Source organism: Tachypleus tridentatus, chromosome 6 (assembly GCF_004210375.1).
Source record: "Tachypleus tridentatus isolate NWPU-2018 chromosome 6, ASM421037v1, whole genome shotgun sequence".
NCBI classification, from domain to species: domain Eukaryota; kingdom Metazoa; phylum Arthropoda; class Merostomata; order Xiphosura; family Limulidae; genus Tachypleus; species Tachypleus tridentatus.
In genome coordinates this window covers 52,866,443-52,894,139 of record NC_134830.1, presented here as the reverse complement: position 1 = coordinate 52,894,139, position 27,697 = coordinate 52,866,443, and the positions used below count along the sequence as shown (strand labels likewise).

At 34.6% G+C, this 27,697-nt stretch overlaps 1 protein-coding gene across 1 annotated transcript in view; it reads left to right on the top strand.

The window, feature by feature from the left end:
* LOC143252515 (diuretic hormone receptor-like) overlaps nt 1-27,697 on the top strand; it is a 48,167-nt gene that overhangs the window by 3,043 nt on the left and 17,427 nt on the right. The window contains exons 2-7 of the mRNA XM_076504765.1: nt 5,979-6,165; nt 10,949-11,071; nt 14,985-15,082; nt 17,820-17,920; nt 18,675-18,801; nt 23,385-23,535. Coding sequence (XP_076360880.1) covers nt 6,045-6,165; nt 10,949-11,071; nt 14,985-15,082; nt 17,820-17,920; nt 18,675-18,801; nt 23,385-23,535 — 721 coding nt within the window. The 5' untranslated portion in view covers nt 5,979-6,044. The remainder of the gene's footprint in view (nt 1-5,978; nt 6,166-10,948; nt 11,072-14,984; nt 15,083-17,819; nt 17,921-18,674; nt 18,802-23,384; nt 23,536-27,697) is intronic.

Genomic DNA, 27,697 nt, shown 5'->3' with positions numbered 1-27,697 from the left:
ATGTTGAAAATTGAACGAGTGTTGATCGGAAATCCATGAACTTTCCTCCCTTTCTGGGAATGGGATTTATTGTTTGTTTGTTTTTTGAATTTCGCGCAAAGCTACTCGAGGGCTATCTGCGATAGGCGTTCCTAATTTAGCAGTATAAGACTAGAGGAAAGGCAGCTAGTCATCACCACCCACCGCCAACTCTTGGGCTACTGTTTTACCGTCACATTATAACGCCCCCACGGCTGAAAGGGCGAGCATGTTTGGTACGACGGGGATGTGAACCCGTGACCCTCAGATTACGAGTCGCACGCCTTAACCCACCTGGCCTTGCCGGGCCTTAAAAAATTAATGTGGGAGTTTTTCTTATAGCAAAGCCACATGTGGCTATCTGCTGAGCCCACCGAGGGGAATCGAACCCCTGATTTTAGTGTTGTAAATCCGCAGACTTACCGCTGTACTAGCGGGGCGGGCAGGGATTTATTGTAAATTCTTATCGTCTAGTCTTGGAATGCTTCTTGTTACAGAACGTATGGAAGTCGTATCAGTTTGGAGGAATGTTAGTAATGCAGCTATCGTGCTTAAAGTATATTCACTCTGTGATGTAGGCAACACCTAGCGGTTACTACTGCCTCTGAGACCTACACCACGTTCTGTAAATATCTAATTACTCCAGGTATCGATATTATTTAGCTTTCCTTTAGTTTCACCGACTGTTTTCTTTGTTTTTTTAATTTCACTCAAAGCTACACAAGGGCTATCTGCGCTAGCCGTCCCTAATTTAACAGTGTAAGACTAGAGAGGAAGTAGCTAGTCATCACCACCCACCGCCAACTCTCGAACTACTCTTTTAACAACGAATAAGTGAGATTGACTGCAACGTTATAACGCCTCCACGGCTTAAAGGGCGAGCATATTTGATGGATGGGGATTCGAACCCGCAACCCTCAGATTACTAGGCGAGTGTCTGAACCACCTGGCCATTTCGGACCAAAAATAACTAGGAAAATATATCCATGTATCCGTCGTTGTGAAGGGACAAAAACAGAACAATGAGAATTACCATTCCACCTATGTCCACCAAGTTTCAGACTTAGGTTAAGTTATAGAGCATAAATAATATATAAAACCGGTTACTATGTTAACAGATACGATTTTTTTATATTCGTGACCTTGCTGTGACAATGACCTTCCAAAAACCAATTAATTTAATTTCGGTCATAGCCCAAATGTATACAAACATTCGTCCAAATCCATTCAGCCATTTTTGAGAAATCTTGTTGATAAACACGCAGGGTTGAGATAATAAAACGGTCTTATCTATAGCACGCTCTCTGGATGGACAGCAGTGAGTCTTCGGGTTGTATTTACGACGCTAAAATTAGGGGTCGATTTCCCTCGGCAGACACAGCAGATAGTGCACCGTGGCATTGCTATAACAAAACATACACAAACACCTATAACACTTTGTCTGAGAAATTCAGGATTAATCACAAAACTTGAGAAATTCTCTAACATTTTTTTCTATTTTGTAGAGAAAAGGTTTCTAGAACCATGATAAAAATGTATTAATTTACCTTCATCTCCTGTTGACAAGGTGAAAAGACAATTCACACGTCGTTAGGTGAAACTGAATCAATGCAAAACGTAGGCTCTGAAGAAAAAACAACACCGATATATTGTTGATTAAGCTCTGAAGAAAAATCAACACATATATTGTTGGCTGGGCTCTGAAGAAAAAACAACACCGATATATTGTTGACTGGGCTCTAAAGAAAAACAACACAGATACATCGTTAACTGGGATCTGAAGAAAAAACAACACGGATATATTGTTGACTGGACTCTGAAGAAAAACAACACAGATACATCGTTAACTGGGATCTGAAGAAAAATCAACACATATATTGTTGACTGGACTCTGAAGAAAAAACAACACAGATATATTGTTGACTGGGCTCTAAAGAAAAACAACACAGATACATCGTTAACTGGGATCTGAAGAAAAAACAACACGGATATATTGTTGACTGGACTCTGAAGAAAAACAACACAGATACATCGTTAACTGGGATCTGAAGAAAAATCAACACATGTATTGTTGACTGGACTCTGAAGAAAAAACAACACAGATATATTGTTGACTGGGCTCTAAAGAAAAACAACACAGATACATCGTTAACTGGGATCTGAAGAAAAAACAACACGGATATATTGTTGACTGGACTCTGAAGAAAAAATAGCACAGAGCTATATTGTTGACTAGGCTCTCAAGAAAAAACAACACAGATACGTTGTTGACTGCTTTATTCAACTACTGAGATACCACTTAACAGAACAGGGTATTTACTTTGAATTTTGAGTGGCTATACATTATAATTTAAGGGGAATTTCAGATCATCAGTTGTGAAATAGTAAAAATGTATTATAAACACCACTATATATAATTACGCTATACAGTGACGTAATCAATTGTTCATTATAATCAGCAGTCTGTTGCTCCAAAATAAATCACAGTTGTTGTTGTTTTTAATTTGTATTGGAATAAATAACCAAGTAATTAATCTTCAGCTTTTAATTACAACCAACATCAGGTTTAAAATAATAAAAATATATTTTAAATTATCATTATAACTTCTAAGACATTAAACCGAAACTTTAATATCCTAGAAGAAAACAAGTTGTGTGGAAAGGTTCATTATCAACCAATTCTACAGCAGGTGTGACATGCTACACTTTTAATGTAATTCACAACGAGATGGAGTACCCATTATCTGGACGAAAATTATGTGACCCAAGGCTATCTTGGGTCATGGAAAGCTGCTTTCGTTATATATAATTTAAAAAAATACAAAAAAAGCAGAAACATGCATAAAAATCACACACTACAAAACAGAAATTTGTATATACCCGTGCATACACCTAATGAAACTCCATACCAATTCTGGGAAAGATCCATCCAAACACTAATAAGTAGTTACATGGTAATACAACAGACAGTACTAATATATTTATATATGAAACTAGTTATGTGCATACATACAACACACAGTACTATTATATTTATAAAAATAAGTAGTTATATGGACACACAAGAATTAGTACTATTATATTTATATAGATAAGTAGTTACATACACATACAACTGACAGTACCATTACATTTATATAGATAAGTGGTCACATGGACATATAACAGACAGTATTATTATATTTATAAAAATAAGTAGATATAGCAACACAGAAGAATCAGTACTATTATATTTACATAGATAACTAGTTATATCAACACACAACAGATAGTACTTTTATATTAATATATATGAGTAGTTACATGGACTTACAACAGACAGAACTATTATAGTTATATGGATAAGTAGTTATATTCACATACTTTTATATTTGTATACATAAGAAGTTGCATGGATATACAGCACACAGTACTATTGTATTTATAGAGATTAGTAATTACATGGACATGCAACAGACAGTAATATGTTATATTTATAAAGATAAGTAGTTAAATGAACATTAACAGACAGTACTATTATATTTATATAGATAACTAGTTACGTGAACGTACAACAGACAGTACTGTTGTAGGTATAGAGATTAGTAGTTACATGGACATGCAATAGACATTAATGTTATACTTATTTAGGTAAGTAATTACATGGACACACAACAGACAATACCCTGTTATATGTGTATAGATAAGTACTTTCTTGAACATACAACAGACACCAATATTAAATTTATAGAGATAAGTAGTTACATGGACATACAACAAATAGTACCGTTATATTTATATAAATAACTAGTTGCATGGATATACAATAGACAGTACTATTGTATTTACAGAGATTAGTAGTTACATGGACATGCAACCGATAGTTCCATTATATTTATATAGATAAGTAACTACATAGACATACAAGAGACAGTACTATTAAATTTATAGATAATTAGTTATATGGACACAGAACAAACAGTACTATTGTATTTGTATAGATAAGTAGTTACGTGGATATACAACAAACATTAGTATTATATTTATATAGATAAGTAGTTACATGGACATACAACAAACAGTACTATTATATTTATACAGGAACCTGCCGGATTGTTATTTCCTGAAGGTCTCATATGCTACACTTTTAATGTATCAGCAGGACACTTGAATATTGATTTTCTCTTACGCTGACCTATAATGTATTTGGTGCTTTATAGTTCAGATTAGCCATATTTTGTTGTCCGTTGGTTTAATTATTAACTACAATATGTGTGGAACACTTGGATTGAAACTATCCCAAGTCTCACTTCCCTTTCTCACTTGTTGCAAGGAAAATTTTCCATTTCTTTTATTAGTAACTGCATACTTATATTCTCAAACCTGTTACATTTCTAATTGTTCACAAATGGTTCTGAGGAGTATTTTTTGTTACAAGTACATAGACTTGCCGCTGTGTCACTGAGAGGTAGCTAGTTATGTAGACGAGAAGTTTGAGATTGTAAAATAATATACAGTTCAGCGTATAAAACTCTGAAAAACTAAAACGTACAATAATTAGACTCGATTTGTTAATACCAGTAATATATCACGAGTTTCAACCAACGTAGGAAATTTAGATTTTCATTGAACCCATACACTAAACGAACAATATTATTATTTATAAATCATGTTAAACACTACTATATCCTAACGTAGTGAGTTTTCTATAAATAATTAGCTTAGGTATGATCTAGATAAGTACCTTACGTAAGTATGCTTCTAATAAGCAGCTTTGGTAGGTATGTTCTAGATAAGTACCTTACGTAAGTATGCTTCTAATAAGCAGCTTTGGTAGGTATGTTCTAGATAAGTACTTTAGGTAAGTATGCTCTTAATAAGCAACTTCGGTTGGTATGTTCCTGATAAGTACCTTACGTAAGTATGCTCTTAATAAGCAACTTTGGTTGGTATGTTTTAGATAAGTACCTTACGTAAGTATGCTCTTAATAAGCAACTTCGGTTGGTATGTTCTAGATAAGTACCTTAGGTAAGTATGCTCTTAATAAGCAATTTCGGTTGGTATGATCCAGATAAGTACCTTACGTAAGTATGCTCTTAATAAGCAACTTCGGTTGGTATGTTCTAGATAAGTACCTTACGTAAGTATGCTCTTAATAAGCAACTTCGGTTGGTATATTCTAAATAAGTACCTTAGGTAAGTATGCTCTTAATAAGCAACTTCGGTTGGTATGTTCCAGATAAGTACCTTACGTAAGTATGCTCTTAATAAGCAACTTCGGTTGGTATGTTCTAGATAAGTACCTTAGGTAAATATGCTCTTAATAAGCAACTTCGGTTGGTATGTTCCAGATAAGTACCTTAGGTAAGTATGCTCTTAATAAGTAACTTTGGTAGGCAACTTCTAGATAAGTACCTTATGTAAGTATGCACTTAAAAAGAAACTTTGGTAAATATGTTCCAGATAAATAAGTTAAACTTGGAGTATTGTATAACGTTTCTTACTAGTATATATAAGTTACATAAACACTAAAGGTAGAAAAAAACTAGAAAATGTAACATGATGTTTTTCGATAAATTAATGAAATAAATAATTATCGTTTTCAATTAAATCGTTCATTTCAATAATTGTTCTACAATGTGCTTTTGTGAAACATTCGAAAAAAAGAGGATAGATTTACGGAATTACAACGTTAAAATCCTGGGTTTGATTCCTGGCGGTGGACACAGTAGATAACCCTCTGTGGTTTTGCTCTAGAAACGAACAAACTGATGGTCGATTTCATGCTATTCAAATTATAAAGCTTTTAAATTATTCTCTTAGATTAACAATACAGCTAATAAACAGGATTACCCGCTCTATTTCGTGAGTTGAATCTTCTCTCGTTCCACGAACAGTAATATATATATATATATATATTTATAATGACTGTGAAGAAGTTAGTGTAACTCTTATCGAGTCTTCCTTTTGATATTTACAGAACTAGCCTTCAGTGAAGGTTGGAGAATCATACGTGTGACTATGTTTATGTTAACTTAGTTTCAAAATGTCCTGGACCAGAGGTAATAGGACCAGATGGGACATCCAACAAGATTTTGTAAACAACTCTTGGTCAGCTCTCAGTTGTTCCCTGCAGTCATTTCAAACGTATTCGACCTCAAAAAACGGTAAGGTTCTACTTACTATGATTGACCGATTACCAGATACAATTATAATGATATCTTATCGAAGTCTAGTTAAGCAACAGAATTAGCTTTAGTAGAAATTATGATTAATGGAGATTCATAAAAGTTGAGAGTAAGCAGAGTACTGAATAATGTAGAGATTATGAATTAGTGGAGGTTCGTGGAATTTGAGGGTCAGCAGAGAACTGAATAATTCCTGATCATTTTTGTGGTCCTTTAAGTATATTATTAAGCAAAGCTGTTCAGAATCCTTTGAAAACTCGCACGAGATATCCATTTACTGGATACAGTGATTTACCTACATTTAAACTTTGTTAATTAACTTAAAAACAAATACCACTGATCAAAATACAATAATACTCCAGTCCAGAAACTTCCTAAAACAGGTGTTCAGAGGATTGTCGAGTGTTTAGTTTTTGTTCAAATGAATCGATTTCTTGTTGAGTAGTTAAAGTTTCCTGCGTTCAAAATATTTTATTTTGTCGAAATTTATAATACTGCAAATAAAACATTTTATTACAAGTGCAGAACATGACATACCAAAGGTTTTTATTACAAGTACAGAATATAACATACAAAATCCTGTATTATAAATATAGAACATGAAATACAGAATGATTTAACTGTAAGTACAGAACATGGCTTACAAAACGTTGTTACTGTCAGTTTGAATGTTAAAACAGCAAATCAGGAAAATAGAACCCTAGAATAGTTTTCAATTATTTAGCCACAAAGATGAGGAGTGGGGAGGGGGGGGAGAGGCTCAACCAGATGTTAAATAGCTTCTGTACATAGTATGTTTCACATAACATGGAATTACGCTTTTAAAACATGATTGTTTATTCTCAGATTAAGCTATCCCAAAACATTCAAACATTTTCTACTTCTTGTATGTACGTTCATGTAACAAACCAAAACACGTATGTTCGCATAGCAAAAATACATACAGAACATTGGTGCATATAAAAAATAAAGATTCACGAGAAATACACGTAAGTTACGCAATGGCAGAGAGTTTGTTTTGTTTCTTTCTTTCCGAATTTCGCGCACAGCTACACGAAGGTTATCTTCGCTAACCGTCCCTAATTCAGCAATGTAAGACTAGAGGGAAGGCAGCCAGTCATCACCACCCACCGCCAACTCTTGAGCTATTCTTTTACCAACGAATAGTGGGATTGACCGTCACATTATAACGCGAAAGGGCGAGCATGTTTGGTGTGATGGGGATTTGATCCCGCGAACCTCAAATTGCGAGTCGAGCGTCACCTGGCCATGCCGGGTCGAAGGAAGACAGACATTCGGAATGCACATGCATGACCAGGGTTGTTCAGAAAATGTACGTACTTCACATGGAACACATGAATATTCATCAAGTGCATACAGTTGTGTACATTCAGGAAATACACATAAGAACACTTAGGCATCCAAGAAAGTAAATATTGTTACATCAACATCCAATACGCCCTGGAAGTACATAAATTGAAATACACATTCAATAAACCAAAAATCCACACCCGTAGGCATACACTTCCAGGAAACTACTTAGTGGACATAAAAACTAAATGTATAACGACACAACAGTATGAGTATTGTATCGTGAAGCCGTGATATGATTATATCAGTACATAATCCAGTACGATACAATGCGACTTATGGCAAGCTTTCAGTAAACATTATAAGTCTTTTGCACTGAAAAAAAATCAGAATTTCTAATAAAGCATTTTTGTCTAAAATTAATAATACATTAAAGGAATATAAGTCGGGAGTACACTTAAATAAGACAATGTGAGTAGTATAGATAATAAATTACAGACAAGACTGTCACACTTTGTAACAAACCGTTGGCACAACTTATGTATCTAGATACCTTTCGACCTATGATGAGATACGCAGCCCTGCTAAAACATACCTTTCCATCATAATATAGGAATAATTCGTACACACAGAGAATACATACGTCCTTGCAAACAAATACAAGATACGTATACGTCGTACTCACACAGAATACACACGTACATCCTCACAAATAAACCAGATATGTCTTGTTTCTTAATTTCCCTTTATCTTAAGTAGAAAACTTGAAGTCAGGAATAAACAATAATACTGAGTGAAAGTGTAGAGTGCATGTTAACGTCTACCACACTATACTTGCTAAATCCAGTGCCGACGAGGCCTTTCAAACAATGGCAAGGTTCTTGACGCTACTTGGGAAAGTATGGGTTGGTTAGCATTCGGGCAATACCAATAATAAGCTATACCAACATTATGAAAGTATATTATATTTCCTTTATGGTTAAGAACAAAGCTATACGTTACGTTATCTTTGGTGTGACCACCACGGCTTTCGAAACTTTTTTTTTTTTTTTTGCGTTAAGAGCCCACAGACCGCTGAGCTATTGAGAAGATGGAGGATTAGAAGTTATAACTGATTAAATGGCCTCCAGTAGAATATGTGTAGATCGAAAAGGATGTAATAATTCATTTTTCATTAGTTTGTATATAAACTATACCAGGTGTATTGCCGCAGGGTTCCAGAAAGTGTTCTGTTTCAAGAGAAAATAAACCCAAGGTGAAAACTAACAAATATATTTTTTTCATTTCTTACTTTTGAAGTTCATATGTCACGCTATATTGTAGCCAATCGAGTGTATAATTCTTTTCGTGATTCATGACATGCGCACTTTTTCTGATGCTACGAAATACAAGTTGCAACATTAATTAAGAGTTCATTATGTAACGTCATTTTAGTGTCTACTGACTGACTCACAGAAACAAACACGCTGTTGCATAGTGGTGCGAGTAGCTGAAACAATTGACCCTCCTAGAAGGCCTTCGGTCCCCTTCAGGAAAAATTATGCACCTAAAAACATCGAAACAGTTAAACATAGTCCCCTGACCCCACGCGTGAAACATTATTCGACATTTTAATGAATGTTTAAAAATATGTAAAATCTAATTTTCATTTTTAAACGTCGAAACTTTTGTTTGTTTTTAATTCTGCGAGTCGAACATGGTCTAGTGGTTTGCGTCCCAGACTGCGAATCTGAAAGTTTAACGTTCGAGAAGTGACGCCGCTCGAAACACTCCATATCTTCAGGTTTGAGTGCATTATGTGTGTTGGATTCCATAAAAACCTGCTCGAGAGCTACCTAGCCGTCCTCAGTTTTGAAATAATAAACAGACTAGAGAAGAAACAGCAACACGACCCACCGCCAACTCCTAAGCTACTATAACTGAATAGTAGTATCTGACTGCCACATTTATGTTGCAGCCACGGGCTCAAAGTGCGCAGCGCGATTTTTTTTTAAACCTTGCCGGTAACTGAAGCAAACAATGAAAAATTAGATCCACTGTCCGAAACTCTAGCTGCTGGGCTACCTTTGACCTCCTATACGTATTAGCAAACATTAGTGAATGATTTCATATGCTGATATGCACATTTTAAAAGCACCGACATACGTTACTAAAAAATTAAACTCATTCAGTTTACCTAACTTATAGGTACTAACATTAACGTTCTTCGTTCGGTTCCTGGGGTATAACTGGTAATAGATGTCGCTCATACACAGTGCATTTTAGTTAAATTTTATTACGCTGAAGTTAACGTTATGTCATTTCTATTCCCCATAATCGTTTTGAGCTTTTGAGTTCTGAGACAGTAGAATTCGTCCTTCATATTATATCTATCACACGAGCAAAGACCATTTGCTCCTAATTTCTCTCAGAAGGATTGTTTGTGTGTTTGTTTGTTTTTGGAATTTCGCACAAAGCTACTCGAGGGCTATCTGTGCTAGCCGTCCCTAATTTAGCAGTGTAAGACTAGAGGGAAGGCAGCTAGTTATCACCACCCACCACCAACTCTTGGGCTACTCTTTTACCAACGAATAGTGAGATTGATCGTAACATTATAACGCCCCCACGGCTGGGAGGGCGAGCATGTTTGGCGCGACTCGGGCGCGAACCCGCGACCCTCAGATTACGAAGCGCACGCCTTAACGCGCTAGGCCATGCCAGGCCCTCTCAGAAGGAAGATAGCAAAGTGGCGGGTGTTTGAGTATAAATCAGTTACGAGAGGGCGTCTTAATCTGAAAGCCACACATTGTCAAACGTTCTAGAAATAAATACACTACTCATCTCAAAGTTCTCAAATCTGAATAAAAAAGTAGAAATAATTAATAATAGTCCTTTAATTACTAATGTAAATTTATGGTCTTGTTAAGATTTTTAAATGCGCAACTTTCACAGTGTATTTAATCAAAATTTCAATTTTTTATTTAAACCATGATAATCTGTATGTTTAATGCGCCACTGTAGTTAAACCATGATAATCTGTATGTTTAATGCGTCACCGTAGTTAAACAAGGAAAGTCTGGTGTCTTGTGTACTTCCAGCAGGACAAATGTCTAATTTGGCGACTTAAAACTGGATGGATGAACATTATTGTTTGTTTCAGGTGTACTCACAGCCACCCTGGCCACTATCGACAAAAAAACATTTTTTCTCAGTTATTTATTTATATTAAAGACAACGCCACGAATAAACACACCGAATCGTGAATGAAAGTTACGTACAGCGCAAACAAAGCCTCACCCACCAGTGTCAGAAGACTTTAAAATTAGGCTTCGATACCATTGATGAGCACATCTCAGTTAGCCCACTTAACAACCAAATAAACAATGGATTATAATCTCCTGAAAGTGTTAATGTTAGTACGTCTTCAGTAACAATTTCTATGTTGATGTCTCATAGTTCTGATTGTTTCTAGGAGAACCAATTCGGTGTAATGTTACCTGGGACGGCCTGTCATGTTGGCCTTCTGTTCCTGCTGGTTTCGCAGCTGAGATCTCGTGTTTTCCCGAATTAAAGGGAATCCGTTACAACACTTCTGGTAAGTTTTGTTCTGTTAAAACTTCTAGCTCTGATTAAAAAGCGCGTTAAGGCGTGCGCTTCGTAATCTGAGGGTCGCGGGTTCGCGCCCGAGTCGCGCCAAACATGCTCGCCCTCCCAGCCGTGGGGGGCGTTATAATGTTACGATCAATCTCACTATTCGTTGGTAAAAGAGTAGCCCAAGAGTTGGTGGTGGGTGGTGATAACTAGCTGCCTTCCCTCTAGTCTTACACTGCTAAATTAGGGACGGCTAGCACAGATAGCCCTCGAGTAGCTTTGTGCGAAATTACAAAAAACCAAACCAAACCTGATTAAAAAGTCTTAAATAACAATTAAACATATTACAACAGATATTTTAAATATATATACATATATATATATATATATATACGTATGTAAATGATAAATAGAATTGTATGTAAAAATTAATCTGTAATTATTCATTTGAATACTTCATTCAACTAGTGTGTTTAATCTACCTAGTAGTCATGAGTATGTCACTAATCTAGAATTAAACTGTACAACATTATCAAACATAACAAATCTTACAACAATGAATAACAAGTGTTATGAACGCAGTGACACTTCATCAATATTGTACAATACACGTTTGAAATATAAAAAAATTGTTTTTTGTCTTGAATTTTGTGTCGAATCCCCGCGACCCTCAGATTACGAGTCGAATGCCTTAACAACCTGGCCATGCCGGGCCAAATACAAGAATACCAACTCCACAGAACATATCTGATAAAATACACAAAATATATCTGATATACCAGTAAAATTCCGATATCAAATTAAGTTTAAATACATATATTTCTTACCTAGCTTGACTCAGAAGCCCTACTATTCATAGACAAACGAATTAGGAGATAGTCAGTGAAGTTGATATTTTTGTATTTCAAACGTGTATTGCATAATATTGATGAAGTGTCACTGTTCTCATATCATTGTTGTAACATTTGTTATGTTTCATAATATTTTACAGTTTAACTTTAGACTAGTGAAATACTCATGACTACTAGATAAACTAAACACATTAGTTGAATGGAGTATTCAAACGATGTCAAAATATATTAAAAAAGTTCCATGTAGAAGTCTGCAAAATATTTTACAAAATTATTATGTAATAATTATAACAATGATAGTTTAAAAATAAATAAAAAATAAATATCACAAAATATTTATTCATTTATATGATCTAAATTAAAATGTTCTATAATTCTACAATGCTCTTTTATTGTACAATCTGAGACACGAAGCTTATCCTAAATAACAGCTGGACCAGAAACTTATTCCAAATAACAGATATATCAAAAGCTTATCCTAAATGGCAACTGTGCCAGAAGCTTATCGTAAATAACAGCTACATCAGAAACTTATTCTAAATAACAACTGTACCAGAAGTTCACCCTAAATAACAACTGTTCCAGAAGTTCACCCTAAATAACAATTGGACCAGAAAATGTTAAGGCGGACAATATTTCCGTTTATTGTCTATAAAGTAATGTATGATAAAAGTAGATCTTTAGAAATACTGTCAGGTCTTATCCATGAATATATTTTTAGTTTTTGAACATAAAATCTAGTTTCGTGGTGTTACTTCTTCTAATCCAAATTTCATTTGTTTTTAAGTAGAAATTAGTTACAAAAAATTATAATTTCGAAAAAAAAATAGTTCATTAAGAAAACTGTTTAATTACAAAATAAATATTTTTTGTCTTTATTCCTGGTTCTCTTCCGTTCTTTATTTCTATATCTTGTTCAACTCAGCCCAAAGATTTCGTGCGTAATCTTTCCGTGATTACCCGTAAAAATAACTATTCCGGTTGGACGACAGCAAGGTTGCGGACTTAAAACATATAACTACAGGATTCGATTCTTTGCAGCGAATAGAATACACATAACCCATTGTGTAACTCTGCACTAACAAGACAACAACAATGGGCAGCGTTGGATCAATTAACACGTTGACCTGCTTAGAGGCTAGTGTTTTCCAATGGTGAGAACAAACAATGGAACATTCTGTGTATCGACCATTTGGCCTCATTAAACCTGATGGATGACTTATAAAACTCACTTTCAGGCGCGAGATACAATAGTAATCACGTGTGAGGCTTAGATTATGAGGCTTTAACAACTGAAGCCCTATTAATGTAAAATAGCCGATTCGGTTGGAGTCACTAATAGCAGTGTTTAAGTGAGGAAACACGTCCTTTCTTAACACAGTCACCGTTAGGAACTGTACGTTTCGTCCATCGTTTCATTACAGTACAACGTTGATGAGGTATTTCAAATTCACACATCAACCGCTTGTTTTGATAGAACAACAAACAAACAGGTTACAACGTACTGGGTCTGAAATCTTTGTGTTAATAACTTTATTATAATACTTTGATGCTTTATTTGCTTGTTTTTTAACCAACGTTGTTAATAGTTGCCAAGTTTTAGTGGTGTTACAGTCACCACTGCAATTAACATAGAAACAAGAACATATACTACCACTAGAGGGCGTAATTTTATATATTAGTTCTAAATCTCCCACCGCAATTTGTTGATAGTCAGTGTATAGAGAAAAAAAAGAGAGTTTTAAACATTGTCGCATTTCTAACCGAACAAACAATACCATAGCTTCTTGTGAATTAGAAAACTTTACTACTTATATCGGTTCTAGAATGCATAACATATATTTACTAATTATGACAGAAAAGTCTGCTCTAGCTTTGAAATATTCACAGTGCGTTTTAGTTATGGGAAATTTTTATCACGACAACATTTTATATGTTGGTGAGCTGTAAAAATCACAAGAAAAAATAAGAGAAATAGTAACTATTATATTCTTTGTAAAAAAAAACTGAGTTCGAAACATATATATTTAAATTAATACGTAAATCACAAAATCAGTCTTTTTTGCTGCAATGGACCGTAATTTACACAATCAACCCTGAATTTTAGTTCCATGGGTCCTCAAGCTTACCATTGATTCACTAAAGGTCACTGACAATAAGAAATAAAAAAAAATGGATTAAAAATAAAAAAAATAAAATCCACTTACAAAAGTACTCGGGTTTTCGGGTTTATTACAAAAGTTGTAATTACATTTCGTTAAAGTATTGACTTACAACAGTACTTGAAGGTAACAGTTAGTGTTTGTTAAAGTATTGATCTACAACAGTACTTGAAGGTAACAGTTAGTGTTTGTTGAAGTATTGATCTACAACAGTACTTAAAGGTAACAGTTAGTGTTTGTTAAAGTATTGATCCACAACAGTACTTGAAGGTAACAGTTAGTGTTTGTTGAAGTATTGACCTACAACAGTACTTGAAGGTAACAGTTAGTGTTTGTTAAAGTATTGATCTACAACAGTACTTGAAGGTAACAGTTAGTGTTTTTTAAAGTATTGATCTACAACAGTACTTGAAGGTAACAGTTAGTGTTTGTTAAAGTATTGATCTACAGCAGTACTTGAAGGTATCAGTTAGTGTTTGTTGAAGTATTTATCTACAACAGTACTTGAAGGTAACAGTTAGTGTTTGTTAAAGTATTAACAAATACGCTTTCAAGTAAAATATGAGCTGTTATTTCCACTATTGTAAACTTAATATCGCTAAGCCCTTCTGTTAGAGTATTCCAGTAATGTTTTGAGTTTGTTGAGTTTTAGGTTCCTAAGGACGTGTATTTTATCAAGTAAATCTTAGCGGAACTGTTTGTGTGATAAGATTCAGGTTGGTAAACATATCCACCAGGGAACCTTAATTACAATACTTTACACAGATCAATTTTCAGGTAATCACAACACTTAAAACCTGTGGAAAACATCACTCATTTGTTTCTGTATTATGGTATTAATGAAGTTGTAAACATTCAATATTGTTATCGGTTTCGCATTTCATAGCCATATTTGTTTCTTTAGAGAATGCTACTCGACTATGCTACGAAAATGGAACGTGGGCAAACAGATCCGACTATTCTAAGTGTAACCCCTTAATAAGCGAAGATACATTTCTAGAGGTAAGACCGACAAACTGGTCACAAAATGTGTTTTCACGCTTACAGACGATGTACTAAATACGCATGTATTATAATAAATACTGTTAATAAATAGTCATTTACATTTATTTATGTTGTTGTTTGTTTAAACTCTCTTCCGAAAGGAAGTGATATTGCAATCGGGTCTATTTGTGTTTTTTCGCGCTTATCTCGAAAATTAATCGGTCGATTGAGATGAAATTTTACACAAGATGAAAAAAGAGTCAGCATGGTACAGTCTTTCCCAAATTTTATCAGGATACAATTACGGATTCTGGATCACTTTGAAGTCGTTGTTGTTTTCTATAACTTGAATATAGGGCATTAACACTGTCTTGTGTTAATAATTCTGTAAAGTGTTATCGTATTTGTACCAAATTTCTAGGATAGATTATAGTTGAGACTTTTCATCATACTACAAAATATGATCCGAATCGTTGATCATTCTGGATCTGAGAGTGCTTTTCTAAGTTTTTTGAAGATGAAATGAAACGTTATTCAATGTAAACGTATGCAACCTCGAAAAGAAGAAGCCGGGATGAGAGCATGGAATCTCTCTGATTGTACTTGTTATAAGAGTGTTAGCATTAAATCTGAAGTATCAATAAATTCCACTTCACGTGCTCGGCTCGTAATCTGAGACTCGCGGATTGGAATTCCCGTCACACCAAACATGCTCGTCCTTTCAGCCGTTAGGGCGTTATAAAGTACGGTCTATCCCACTATTCGATAGTAAAAGAGTAGCCCAAGAGTTAGCGGTGGGTGGTAATGATTAGCTGCCTTCCCTCTAGTCTTACTGCTAAATTACGGACGGCTAGCGCAGATAACCCTCGTGTAGCTTTGCGCGAAATTCAAATTAAACCAAACCAAAACTTTCACGTGATAATCTTGTTAAACAAATTATTAACAACTGTAAAACATTAAAAGTAGATTCACCATATGCATTTAAGGATCATTTATGGCATATACTGCATCAAAACATGCTATCTAAACAGTGGTGTTGGAAGGAGTTTCAAAGTCGGGGGTGTTTGACTAGTCGTGCGTATTTTACAATGAAATATTGAAAGTATAAGGAGCAGATTCCATGCTGCCAAAGACAGCTGATTCTAGAGGTTATGGGGAAATGTCTCCCAGAAAATTAATATAAATCAGGTATCTAAAAGTGTGGGGGTGGTAGTGTTAGAGCACTCTTGGTTCCAACGCCACTGCTCAGTCATACACATTTCTGAAAACCCTTTACACTTCGAAACAGAATATATATATTGTATTTTCTGGCACACTTCCTTCCCAACATGCACCAGTGTCAAGATCTAAGTTAGAGGTGTTGGCTAAAAGAAATACCATAATTCAGTTTGTGTACCATACAAGTCAAGGTTTTCACGTATTAATGGTTAATCAGAATCAACTGTAAGTCGTTAAATCCATGTTTCTGGTGCAGATCAAGTTTAATGAAAGAAGGTTTAAACGTTACATCATCAGCTTCCCCCTTTTTTTCAGATCAAATATTGATTAATTTTGTGGATTTTACCTGTTACAAAACTCAGTGCGAAATGTTGGTCGAAAGAAAGCTGAATAAATCATCCTTTCTTTTAAAAGTCAAATTAAATAGGGCAGTCTAGTGGTAATTAATATGACTAACCGCACTTCTAATGTTGTTTTACTCAGAGCTGTGTGTGGCTCGTGTCACATTAAAGACCCAAAAACCAACCGAAAAGTGCTTTTGTGAATAAATAGTTTGAAATAAAGAAAAGGATTAAAAAGCAATTTGAGTCCATAACCTTAGGGTTAACTGTACCTGCCAATGGCGTGACAATTATTAGAGGCCCCGCATGGCCAGGTGGTTAAGGCGCTCGATTCGTAATATGAGGGTCGCGGGTTCGAATCCCTGTCACAACAAACAAGCTCGCCCTTTCAGCCGTAAGGGCGGTATAATGTGGCAGTTAATCCCATTATTCGTTGATAAAAGTGTAGCTCAAGAGTTGACGGTGGGTAGTGTTGACCAACTCCCTTCCCTCTAGTCCTACACTGATAGATTAGGGACGGCTAGCGCAGATAGCCCTAGTGTAGCTTTGCGCAAAATGTAAAAAAACAAACAAACAAAACAAACAATTATTATGAAACTATATATACCAATATTTTATTATCAAATTAACGAGTTACTTCTTACTTGTCAAAAAATACTAACTGATGAGGGACTGGTTTGAGGGTAAACTTTAATACTTGTGTAATTTTGTACAAACATCCAATGTACTTGAAGGTACAAATCGCAAGTCAGAATTATTAACACTAATTTCATTCACACAAATTAGAAACTGTATGAAAAGTATTATAGAAACGTAGATAAACCAAAAACTGTACGGACTACAACAATAACGTTTGACTGTGGCAAACAAGGTCATCAAACAAGTCTGGAGTTTCTTGATGACAAGAAACCCACTTGAAATAAAAATGTATCTCATAATGGCTGGTATGGGTATTAACATTTCTATTGATAAGGAGAAACAACGTTTCAACTTTCCCAGGTCATCTTCAGGCTAAACTCTGGAGTTTATATTCTTACGTTCAACTTACCTCAGTAACATTGATGTGAATGACGTAACGTTAACTTGTAGTTGATAACAATATTAACAATATTTCAACGGTATAGTTTCTTTAAATAATTAACCATAAGGAAATAAGTGTTGATTTTTGCATTACTCTGTGTCCCCATGCTGTACAGGTGCTGTGGGATGTCAAGGAAGCTACAAAAATCTATTACATAGGATATGGAATCTCCCTCTTGGCCTCGCTAGTGGCTCTTACTATATTCGTGTACTTCAAGTAAGTAGCAATGAACTTCGTTTTCTCAAGTAAACAGCCTCAATAATTTGATTATCACTTTTCAATATTGAAAAGCGAGCTAACATCTTTATGTTTATTAGGAACTCTACAGGTGCTCACATCTTTATATTTATAAGGAACTCTACAGGTTCTCATATACTTTTGTTTATAAGGAACTCTACAGGTGCTCACATCTTTATATTTATAAGGAACTCTGTAGGTTCTCAGATCTTTATGTTTATAAGGATCTCTACAGGTACTCACATCTTTGTTTATAAGGAACTCTAGAGATGTTCAGGTCTTTATGATTCTCAAACAAACAACATTGAAGTGTAAAAACGAACAAGAATTCTGTCAATAATTATTACTTTATCATAAACTTTTTCTAACATTCATACAATCAATAAATGTAACTGTTTATTATATATATTCCTTTTCGAAACTGTATATACCATAATCTCAGAGAAAAACTAAGTATGTAGTTTATGTTGGGAGAGAAGAATTGTTTTCTACTGCAAGACAAGAGAGTTGAGATTCAGGTAAAGTTTAACCGCTGATAACATAGATCTGAGCCTGAAACAGTAGTTCCAGAGGGTGACATAATAGTTTTAACAAAGAAATCTAAAAGGTACAATGGAAGGCCAATGATCATTGTAATTTTCATTTTCTTACCCTTTAAATGAAAACAAGAACAATGGAGTAACAATGGCTTCTAGTTCTAACAGGATGAACAATCCTCTCTGTCTTCATCTAGAGATCTTCGTTGTCTCCGCAATATCATCCATACCAATCTTATTGTAACGTACATTCTACTGGACATGACGTGGATTATAACAGCCAATTTTCAACTTCTGCCAAACCACACGGTAGCAGGAACCAGGGTGAGAAGTTATGGTTTTATTAAATATTTAAGATGTCCTGTCAGAGTATTGAACGCGTATAGAATAACACTGAACAGGACATGACATATCTCTGTTTAATAATTATAATTTATCTACAAGCAACTACCGTGTTTCATTTTAAAACCAAAGCAAGATATATATAAGTAGCTGGAACCAAGGTAAGGGTTAACGTTAAAATAATGGTAAAACCTGAATGAGGTGTCTAATAGCAAGAACCAAAGTAAGGAATTAAAAATAGCAGTAAAACCTGATTGAGCCATCTTATAGCAGGAACAAAAGTAACTAGTTAAAAATAACTGTAAATTCTGAATAAGGTATCTAGGTAACAGAAACGAGGGTAAGGAGTTATAAATAGCGGTAAAACCTGATTAAGGTAAGTAAATAGCAGGAACCAGAGTAAGTAATTAAAAACAATGGGAAAACCTGAACAAAAGTATCTAAGTAACAAAAACTAAGGTAAGGTATTAAATAACGGTAAAACCTGAACAAGATATCTAAGTAACAGGAACCAAGATAACGTGTTAAATAACGGTAAAACCTAAACAAGATATCTAAGTAACAGGAACACGTGTTAAATAACGGTAAAACCTGAACAAGATATCTAAGTCACAGGAACCAAGGTAACGTGTTAAATAACGGTAAAACCTAAACAAGGTATCTAAGTAACAGGAACCAAGGTAACGTGTTAAATAACGGTAAATCCTAAACAAGGTATCTATGTCACGGAAAGCAAGGTAAGATGTTAAATAACGGTAAAACCTGAACAAGATATCTAAGTCACGGAAACCAAGGTAAAATGTTAAATAACGGTAAATCCTAAACAAGATATCTATGTCACGGAAACCAAGGTAAGATGTTAAATAACGGTAAAATCTGAACAAGATAACTAAGTCACAGGAACCGACGTAAGATGTTAAATAACGGTAAAACCTGAACAAGATATCTAAGTAACAGGAACCAAGGTAAGATGTCAAATAACGGTAAAACATGAACAAGATATCTAAGTCACAGGAATCATGGTAAGATGTTAAATAACGGTAAAACCTAAACAAGATATCTAAGTAACAGGAATCATGGTAAGATGTTAAAAAACGGTAAAACCTAAACAAGATAACTAAGTCACAGGAACCGAGGTAAGATGTTAAATAACGGTAAAACCTGAACAAGATATCTAAGTAACAGGAACCAAGGTAAGATGTCAAATAACGGTAAAACCTGAACAAGGTATCTAAGTCACAGGAATCATGGTAAGATGTTAAATAACGGTAAAACCTAAACAAGATATCTAAGTAACAGGAATCGTGGTAAGATGTTAAAAAACGGTAAAACCTAAACAAGATATCTAAGTAACAGGAACCAAGGTAACGTGTTAAATAACGGTAAAACCCAAACAAGATATATAAGTAACAGAAACCAAGGTAACGTGTTAAATAACGGTAAAACTTGAACAAGATAACTAAGTCACAGGAACCAAGGTAACGTGTTAAATAACGGTAAAACCTGAACAAGATATCTAAGTCACAGGAACCAAGGTAAGATGTTAAATAACGGTAAAACCTAAACAAGATATCTAAGTCACAGGAGCCGAGGTAAGGTGTTAAATAACGGTAGAACCTGAACAAGATATCTAAGTCACAGGAACCAAGGAAACGTGTTAAATAACGGTAAAACCTAAACAAAATATCTAAGTAACAGAAACCAAGGTAACGTGTTAAATAACGGTAAAACTTGAACAAGATAACTAAGTCACAGGAACCAAGGTAACGTGTTAAATAACGGTAAAACCTGAACAAGATATCTAAGTAACAGGAACCAAGGTAAGGTGTCAAATAACGGTAAAACCTGAACAAGATATCTAAGTCACAGGAATCATGGTAAGATGTTAAATAACGGTAAAACCTAAACAAGATATCTAAGTAACAGGAATCATGGTAAGATGTTACATAACGGTAAAACCTAAACAAGATATCTAAGTCACAGGAGCCGAGGTAAGGTGTTAAATAACGGTAGAACCTGAACAAGATATCTAAGTCACAGGAACCAAGGTAAGATGTTAAATAACGGTAAAACCTGAACAATATATCTAAGTCACAGGAACCAAGGTAAAATGTTAAATAACGGTAAATCCTAAACAAGATATCTATGTCACGGAAACCAAGGTAAGATGTTAAATAACGGTAAAACCTGAACAAGATAACTAAGTCACAGGAACCGAGGTAAGATGTTAAATAACGGTAAAACCTGAACAAGATATATAAGTAACAGGAACCAAGGTAAGATGTCAAATAACGGTAAAACCTGAACAAGATATCTAAGTCACAGGAATCATGGTAAGATGTTAAATAACGGTAAAACCTAAACAAGATATCTAAGTAACAGGAACCAAGGTAAGGTGTTAAATAACGGTAAAACCTGAACAAGATATCTAAGTAACAGGAACCAAGGTAAGATGTCAAATAACGGTAAAACCTGAACAAGATATCTAAGTCACAGGAATCATGGTAAGATGTTAAATAACGGTAAAACCTAAACAAGATATCTAAGTAACAGGAACCGAGGTAAGGTGTTAAATAACGGCAAAACCTGAACAATATATCTAAGTAACAGGAACCAAGGTAAGATGTCAAATAACGGTAAAACCTGAACAAGATATCTAAGTCACAGGAACCAAGGTAAGGTGTTAAATAACGGTAAAACCTGAACAAGATATCTAAGTCACAGGAACCAAGGTAAAATGTTAAATAACGGTAAATCCTAAACAAGATATCTATGTCACGGAAACCAAGGTAAGATGTTAAATAACGGTAAAACCTGAACAAGATAACTAAGTCACAGGAACCGAGGTAAGATGTTAAATAACGGTAAAACCTGAACAAGATATCTAAGTAACAGGAACCAAGGTAAGATGTCAAATAACGGTAAAACCTGAACAAGATATCTAAGTAACAGGAACCAAGGTAAGGTGTTAAATAACGGTAAAACCTGAACAAGATATCTAAGTCACAGGAATCATGGTAAGATGTTAAATAACGGTAAAACCTGAACAAGATATCTAAGTCACAGGAATCATGGTAAGGTGTTAAATAACGGCAAAACCTGAACAAGATATCTAAGAAACAGGAACCATGGTTGAGGTAAAATAATGGTAAAACCTGAATAAGGTATCCGTAAGTAGCAGAAACCAAAATCTGTGAAAATCTGTTGGCCCTAGGCTTTTCGACTTGTAGATGCCTCCGAATTAGTGTGAGGCCCTGAGCTTCAGCCCGGTAAGCCCATGCCTTAATCCGGGGTTGTATACAGCTCACATTTCTTTCTGTGGAACAGGCATGTGTTATATTCCATTTGTATAGAAAGAGAACATATAAGCTTTCTTAATTGATAATATCTAGAATTAACCATGTATTTTTACAGGCAGCTTGTGTCTTGATAATATCTGGAATTACCCATGTATTTTTACAGGCAGCTTGTGTCTTGATAATATCTGGAATTACCCATGTATTTTTACAGGCAGCTTGTGTCTTGATAATATCTAGAATTACCTATGTATTTTTACCGGAAGCTTGTGTCTTGACAATATCTAGAATTAACCATGTATTTTTACAGGAACCTTGTGTCTTGATAATATCTAAAATTAACAATGTATTTTTACCGGAAGCTTGTGTCTTGATAATATCTAGAATTAACCATGTATTTTTACCGGAAGCTTGTGTCTTGATAATATCTAGAATTAACGATGTATTTTTACAGGCAGCTTGTGTCTTGATAATATATAGAATTAACGATGTATTTTTACCGGAAACTTGTGTCTTGATAATATCTAGAATTAACGATGTATTTTTACAGGCAGCTTGTGTCTTGATAATATCTGGAATTATCCATGTATTTTTACAGGCAGCTTGTGTCTTGATAATATCTAGAATTACCTATGTATTTTTACCGGAAGCTTGTGTCTTGACAATATCTAGAATTACCCATGTATTTTTACAGGCAGCTTGTGTCTTGATAATATCTAGAATTACCCATGTATTTTTACAGGCAGCTTGTGTCTTGATAATATCTAGAATTAACGATGTATTTTTACAGGCAGCTTGTGTCTTGATAATATCTAGAATTACCTATGTATTTTTCCGGAAGCTTGTGTCTTGACAATATCTAGAATTAACCATGTATTTTTACAGGAACCTTGTGTCTTGATAATAGTTAGAATTAACCATGTACTTTTACAAGAAACTTGTGTCTTGATAATATCTAGAATTAACGATGTATTTTTACCGGAAGCTTGTGTCTTGATAATATCTAGAATTAACGATGTATTTTTACAGGCAGCTTGTGTCTTGATAATATCTAGAATTAACGATGTATTTTTAACGGAAGCTTGTGTCTTGATAATATCTAGAATTACCCATGTATTTTTACAGGCAGCTTGTGTCTTGATAATATTTGGAATTAACCATGTATTTTTACAGGCAACTTGTGTCCTTATAATATTTAAGATTAACTATGTATTTTTACAGGCAACTTGTGTCCTTATAATATTTAAGATTAACTATGTATTTTTACAGGCAGCTTGTGTCTTGGTAATATTTTTGACATACTTATTGGGCACTAATTTCTTCTGGATGTTCGTTGAAGGCCTTTATCTCTATGTTCTGGTGGTGAAAACGTTTTCTTTTGAGATTTTCAAGGTCCAGATATATGCTTTTGTGGGATGGGGTAAGTCTTTATGAAAATGTTGTAGCAAACTATAACTTTATTTACCGCTCAAGTTGTTTGATTATAAATAACCATTATCTAAGTTCGCAATCGTTATTGTGTGAGTGACGATTAGTGGCTTGGAGTTTTGTTCTAAAATGTTTGTTACTAATGTTTCTATACTCACGAAAATAAACTCAGTTTCAGTGACGTTTCGGATTACTGAGCTTGCATTCGATCACATTAATTGTAATTTCTGATTATCGTGAAGGGGAAAGAGGGAGCCTGTGTATGTCAACTAACTTGTTGAAAGTTTTTGGTTTTTTATTCACATAGTTAGTATTAATTGACAAAGATAATGTAAGGGAAGACTGCTTCTATAGATTGTCGGCAACAGCGTTCAGTATACTAAGTAAGTGGTCGAAATGGTATTATCGTCTTCTTACTGGAAATAGTATAGGGTCTTTAAAGTAAGGCTTGCTACAAGTTATCACCAGCCTTAATATAGCATAATGTCACACGAACATCTATTCTACAGGTCACGCTTCTCGAAATAAAATATTCTATACCCTAACAATTGAAAATGCTTTCTTTGTAGTGTTTAACGGTTCTTCTGTGCAATAAAGCCACTGTAATGCTCGTAAAAGTTGTTCAAAGAAACATACACAGTAACATTAATGTGCTGAAGAAACTAATAAATAGTAGGCTTGACCATCACTTTATAACGTCCCCACAGCTGGAAGGACGAGTATGTCTGCTGTGACGGGTATTCGATTCCACGATCCTCAGATTACGAATCGAGCGCTCTAACAAATTGGCCATGCCGAGCCCCGCTATGTTAGCAGAGGCACCTGACAATTAAAAAAAAAACAATAATTTAACTTACTTTGAATATCCATCTAAGAAGTTTGAACAAATGTTGCATATTTACTGCAATGCGCATGTGTTTCATGTAGTGAAATCCTTAGCAAAAACAAAAAGCCACACAGCAAAGAAATTTATTTGAACTTCGACCTGAAGTAAATTCCAAAGAATGTTAATAAAAAAACACACAATCTCTTCGTCTTCGTGTGTAAGTCTTTATTAAAGAGTTTATTTGAGTGCTCTTGAATTTACTTGGTTGGTGTTAATGTTTTGTATGGGCTGAACGCTTTATATTTCGCTTTTAACGTGAGTGAAAGACTTAGCTACTCGTTAATGGATCGAAAAATATGGGCTAGTTTCAGCTTATATCGATCGTTTAAATAGTGTTTGCAAAAAAACAACTTGCAATACCTTGGGGTATTTTTAGCTTGTTCTCTTCAACGCACTTTAAGAACCTACGCAAGAGGCTTTTCTTATCTTAGTTACTTTCAAAATAAGCCCAAGTTTTGAATTCACAAATCCATCGAGTAGCCAATCATTATGCATCAAGAAGTATACCGCAATGAATGTTATCGCAAACTTTCTAGAATTATTTATGAGATCGACCTCACATAATAGGTGTCTCTTGTCTAATCACACTATAAATGATCATTTCTTTGGAAGTAAACAGAATCGTGAATAAAAACTGTCAAATCATTAACTAATCTTACGTACGATCCTATTGAAACGAAGATACAAAAGACGCCATTTTTATCGTCTATCAAAAGATCACCAACTTGTTCGCTTCCATTATATAAAGGTAATTTTTCGTTTGTTTTGATTAAAAAGCCTCGTCAAATGGCTATTTGTTAAATCGCTGAGGTATTACAGTCAAGATATAAATATTTAGGTTAAAGAAACAAAGAAAGCTTGGATGATATTAATTCTATCTGGTTTTAGAAGGCAACAGCTGGCCAAGATGTATAAATCATTTTTTTCAATATATCACGACGTTTAAAAGCAAAAGTTGATATGGAGCTTTCGCTGACGAGTTCTGGTATTAAACGAAAGGATTTCTGAGTAGTGACCTACAACAGACAGAGGTATTCATTTTTCGTTTACACAACTCTTACTTCAAACCAAGATATTGCTAACAGAAATGTTAAAAGGTTGTTGTTGCTGTTTTGAATTAAGCACAAAGCTAAAGAATGGGCTATCTGTGCTCTGCCCACCACGGGTATCGAAACCCGTTTTTTTAACGTTGTAAGTCCGCAGACATACCGCTGAGCCACTGGGGTCACGTTAAAAGGAACATCTGCGTTCATGCGAGATTCTTTTTTTCTTCATTATTAAACTTAGTAATAGTTAAAGCTGTAAATGTCCGGGCTCGATCCCTTCAGTCGATACAACTACTACACAGCTTTATGATTAACAGTGGTGCAGCGGAAAACTTAAAGTTTTGCATCGTCGAAATTCGGGGTTCGATTCCTACAGCTCACACAGCTACAGTGTATGTTTGTGTTTAAAATCGACCAGCCCTCCTACAAATGATTTGTTGATAATTACGTTATTGAAACAAATTTAACATTACCTCAGGGCCAGGTGGTTAGGAAGTTTAATTCGCAATATGAGGGTCATAGATTCGAATCCCCGACCCACCAAACACGTTCGGTCTTTAAACCGCCGTGGCATTATAATGTACGGTCAAACCTACTATTCAATAGTAAAAAGAGTAGCCCAAAGTTGGCGGTGAGTGTTGGTGACTAGCTGCCTTCTCTCTAGTCTTCCACAACTAAATTATGGACAGCTTCCGCGGATAGTCCTTGTATAGGTTTATGAGAAATTCTAAACAAATCAGAGCGTTAGTATTATAGTGTTGTTGTTGTTTTTTTTGTAGGATTCTTCTCTATTACAGCCTACACTTAAATAGCATAATAAAAATATTGTTACAGTGCGTTAATTAATATTATATTAACATCACCTTTTGTAACTCTTAATATAAATAAATATATTAAGGTTATAATATTATTGCGTGCAAAATCCCATGCCCACTGTGAATATTTAGGGCAAACCCTAACCTTGAATCATAACCGTTTTTAAGTAACTTGTCTATTGGTTGCTGGAACAGAGGGAGATAAAATATGAATAAGTGCTTTAATAGAATTGTATTATCATGATGTCATAAATTGTGTTATAATAATATAATTACGTGTATTACTATTGTTTGAAGCAAGCACAAAACTACACAATAGGCTATTTATGCTTTGCCTACCACGGGTATCGAAACGCGGGTTCTACCCTTGTAAGTCCGCAGACACACCGCTCTGCCACTGGGGGACAATTTATTATGATACTAATTTATTATCGTAATATAATTGCGTTACCATAATATAATTAATTGTGATATCATAATAGAACCAATTATTTTACCACATTATAATTAATTGTCAATATAATTAATATAATTATGGTATATAATTACCATAATATAATCAGTTATGTCACCAAAATATAATTAACTTTATTCCTATATGTTATTGTTACCGTTTAATAGAAGGTCACCAAAACCTTCATGCCTAAAACAAAAACCAGAGGGGCACTTAAGTTATAATTATAGTGTATATTAAATCACATTGTATATTAAATATTAATTATATTTGTCTGGATCCATAAAACTTGTGAGAGTAAATGCTAGTGTTGGGGAAAAAAAAAGGTTTGTATAGAAAGAGATATGAAATCTTACAACACCCCACCCCCTCAATTAAAGTTTCTTGTAAAGTCCCCCTACCCCTGTGGCTCAACGGCAAACGATAAAACTCGTGTATCGAAATCCTAAGTGGGCATATTACAAATAGCCCATCTTGTAACTTTTGCGCTTAACAACAACCAAATTCACTTAGTTTACAACTGATTGTTTTATATTACTCAGAGTAAGTTGATTACTAATACTGTTCTTACATTAAATAATTACGTGAAGACGTATAAGGATATTACGTATTAGAATATTACGATGTGGAACATAATATTTGGAGTTTGGAAACAATATTGTCGCTTATAACGTGGCAAAACTTCGACGATACAAAAATGTATTAAACAACCAAGTTCTTAACTCAACAAAATACGTTGTCACCGTACATTCTGATACAGTTAACAAGTGTATTGCCGGAAATTTATTTTAACACTAGGCTACCTGTGTTGTAAACCCTGCGAGGATGGAGTTACGACTTATAGCGTTTTAAGTCCCTAAGATTAACTAAACCAATAGGAAACCTATAGAAGTATCACTTCTTTGGTGTATTATAATCCGATAAAGGAACACATCATAACAGAGTTAACACGT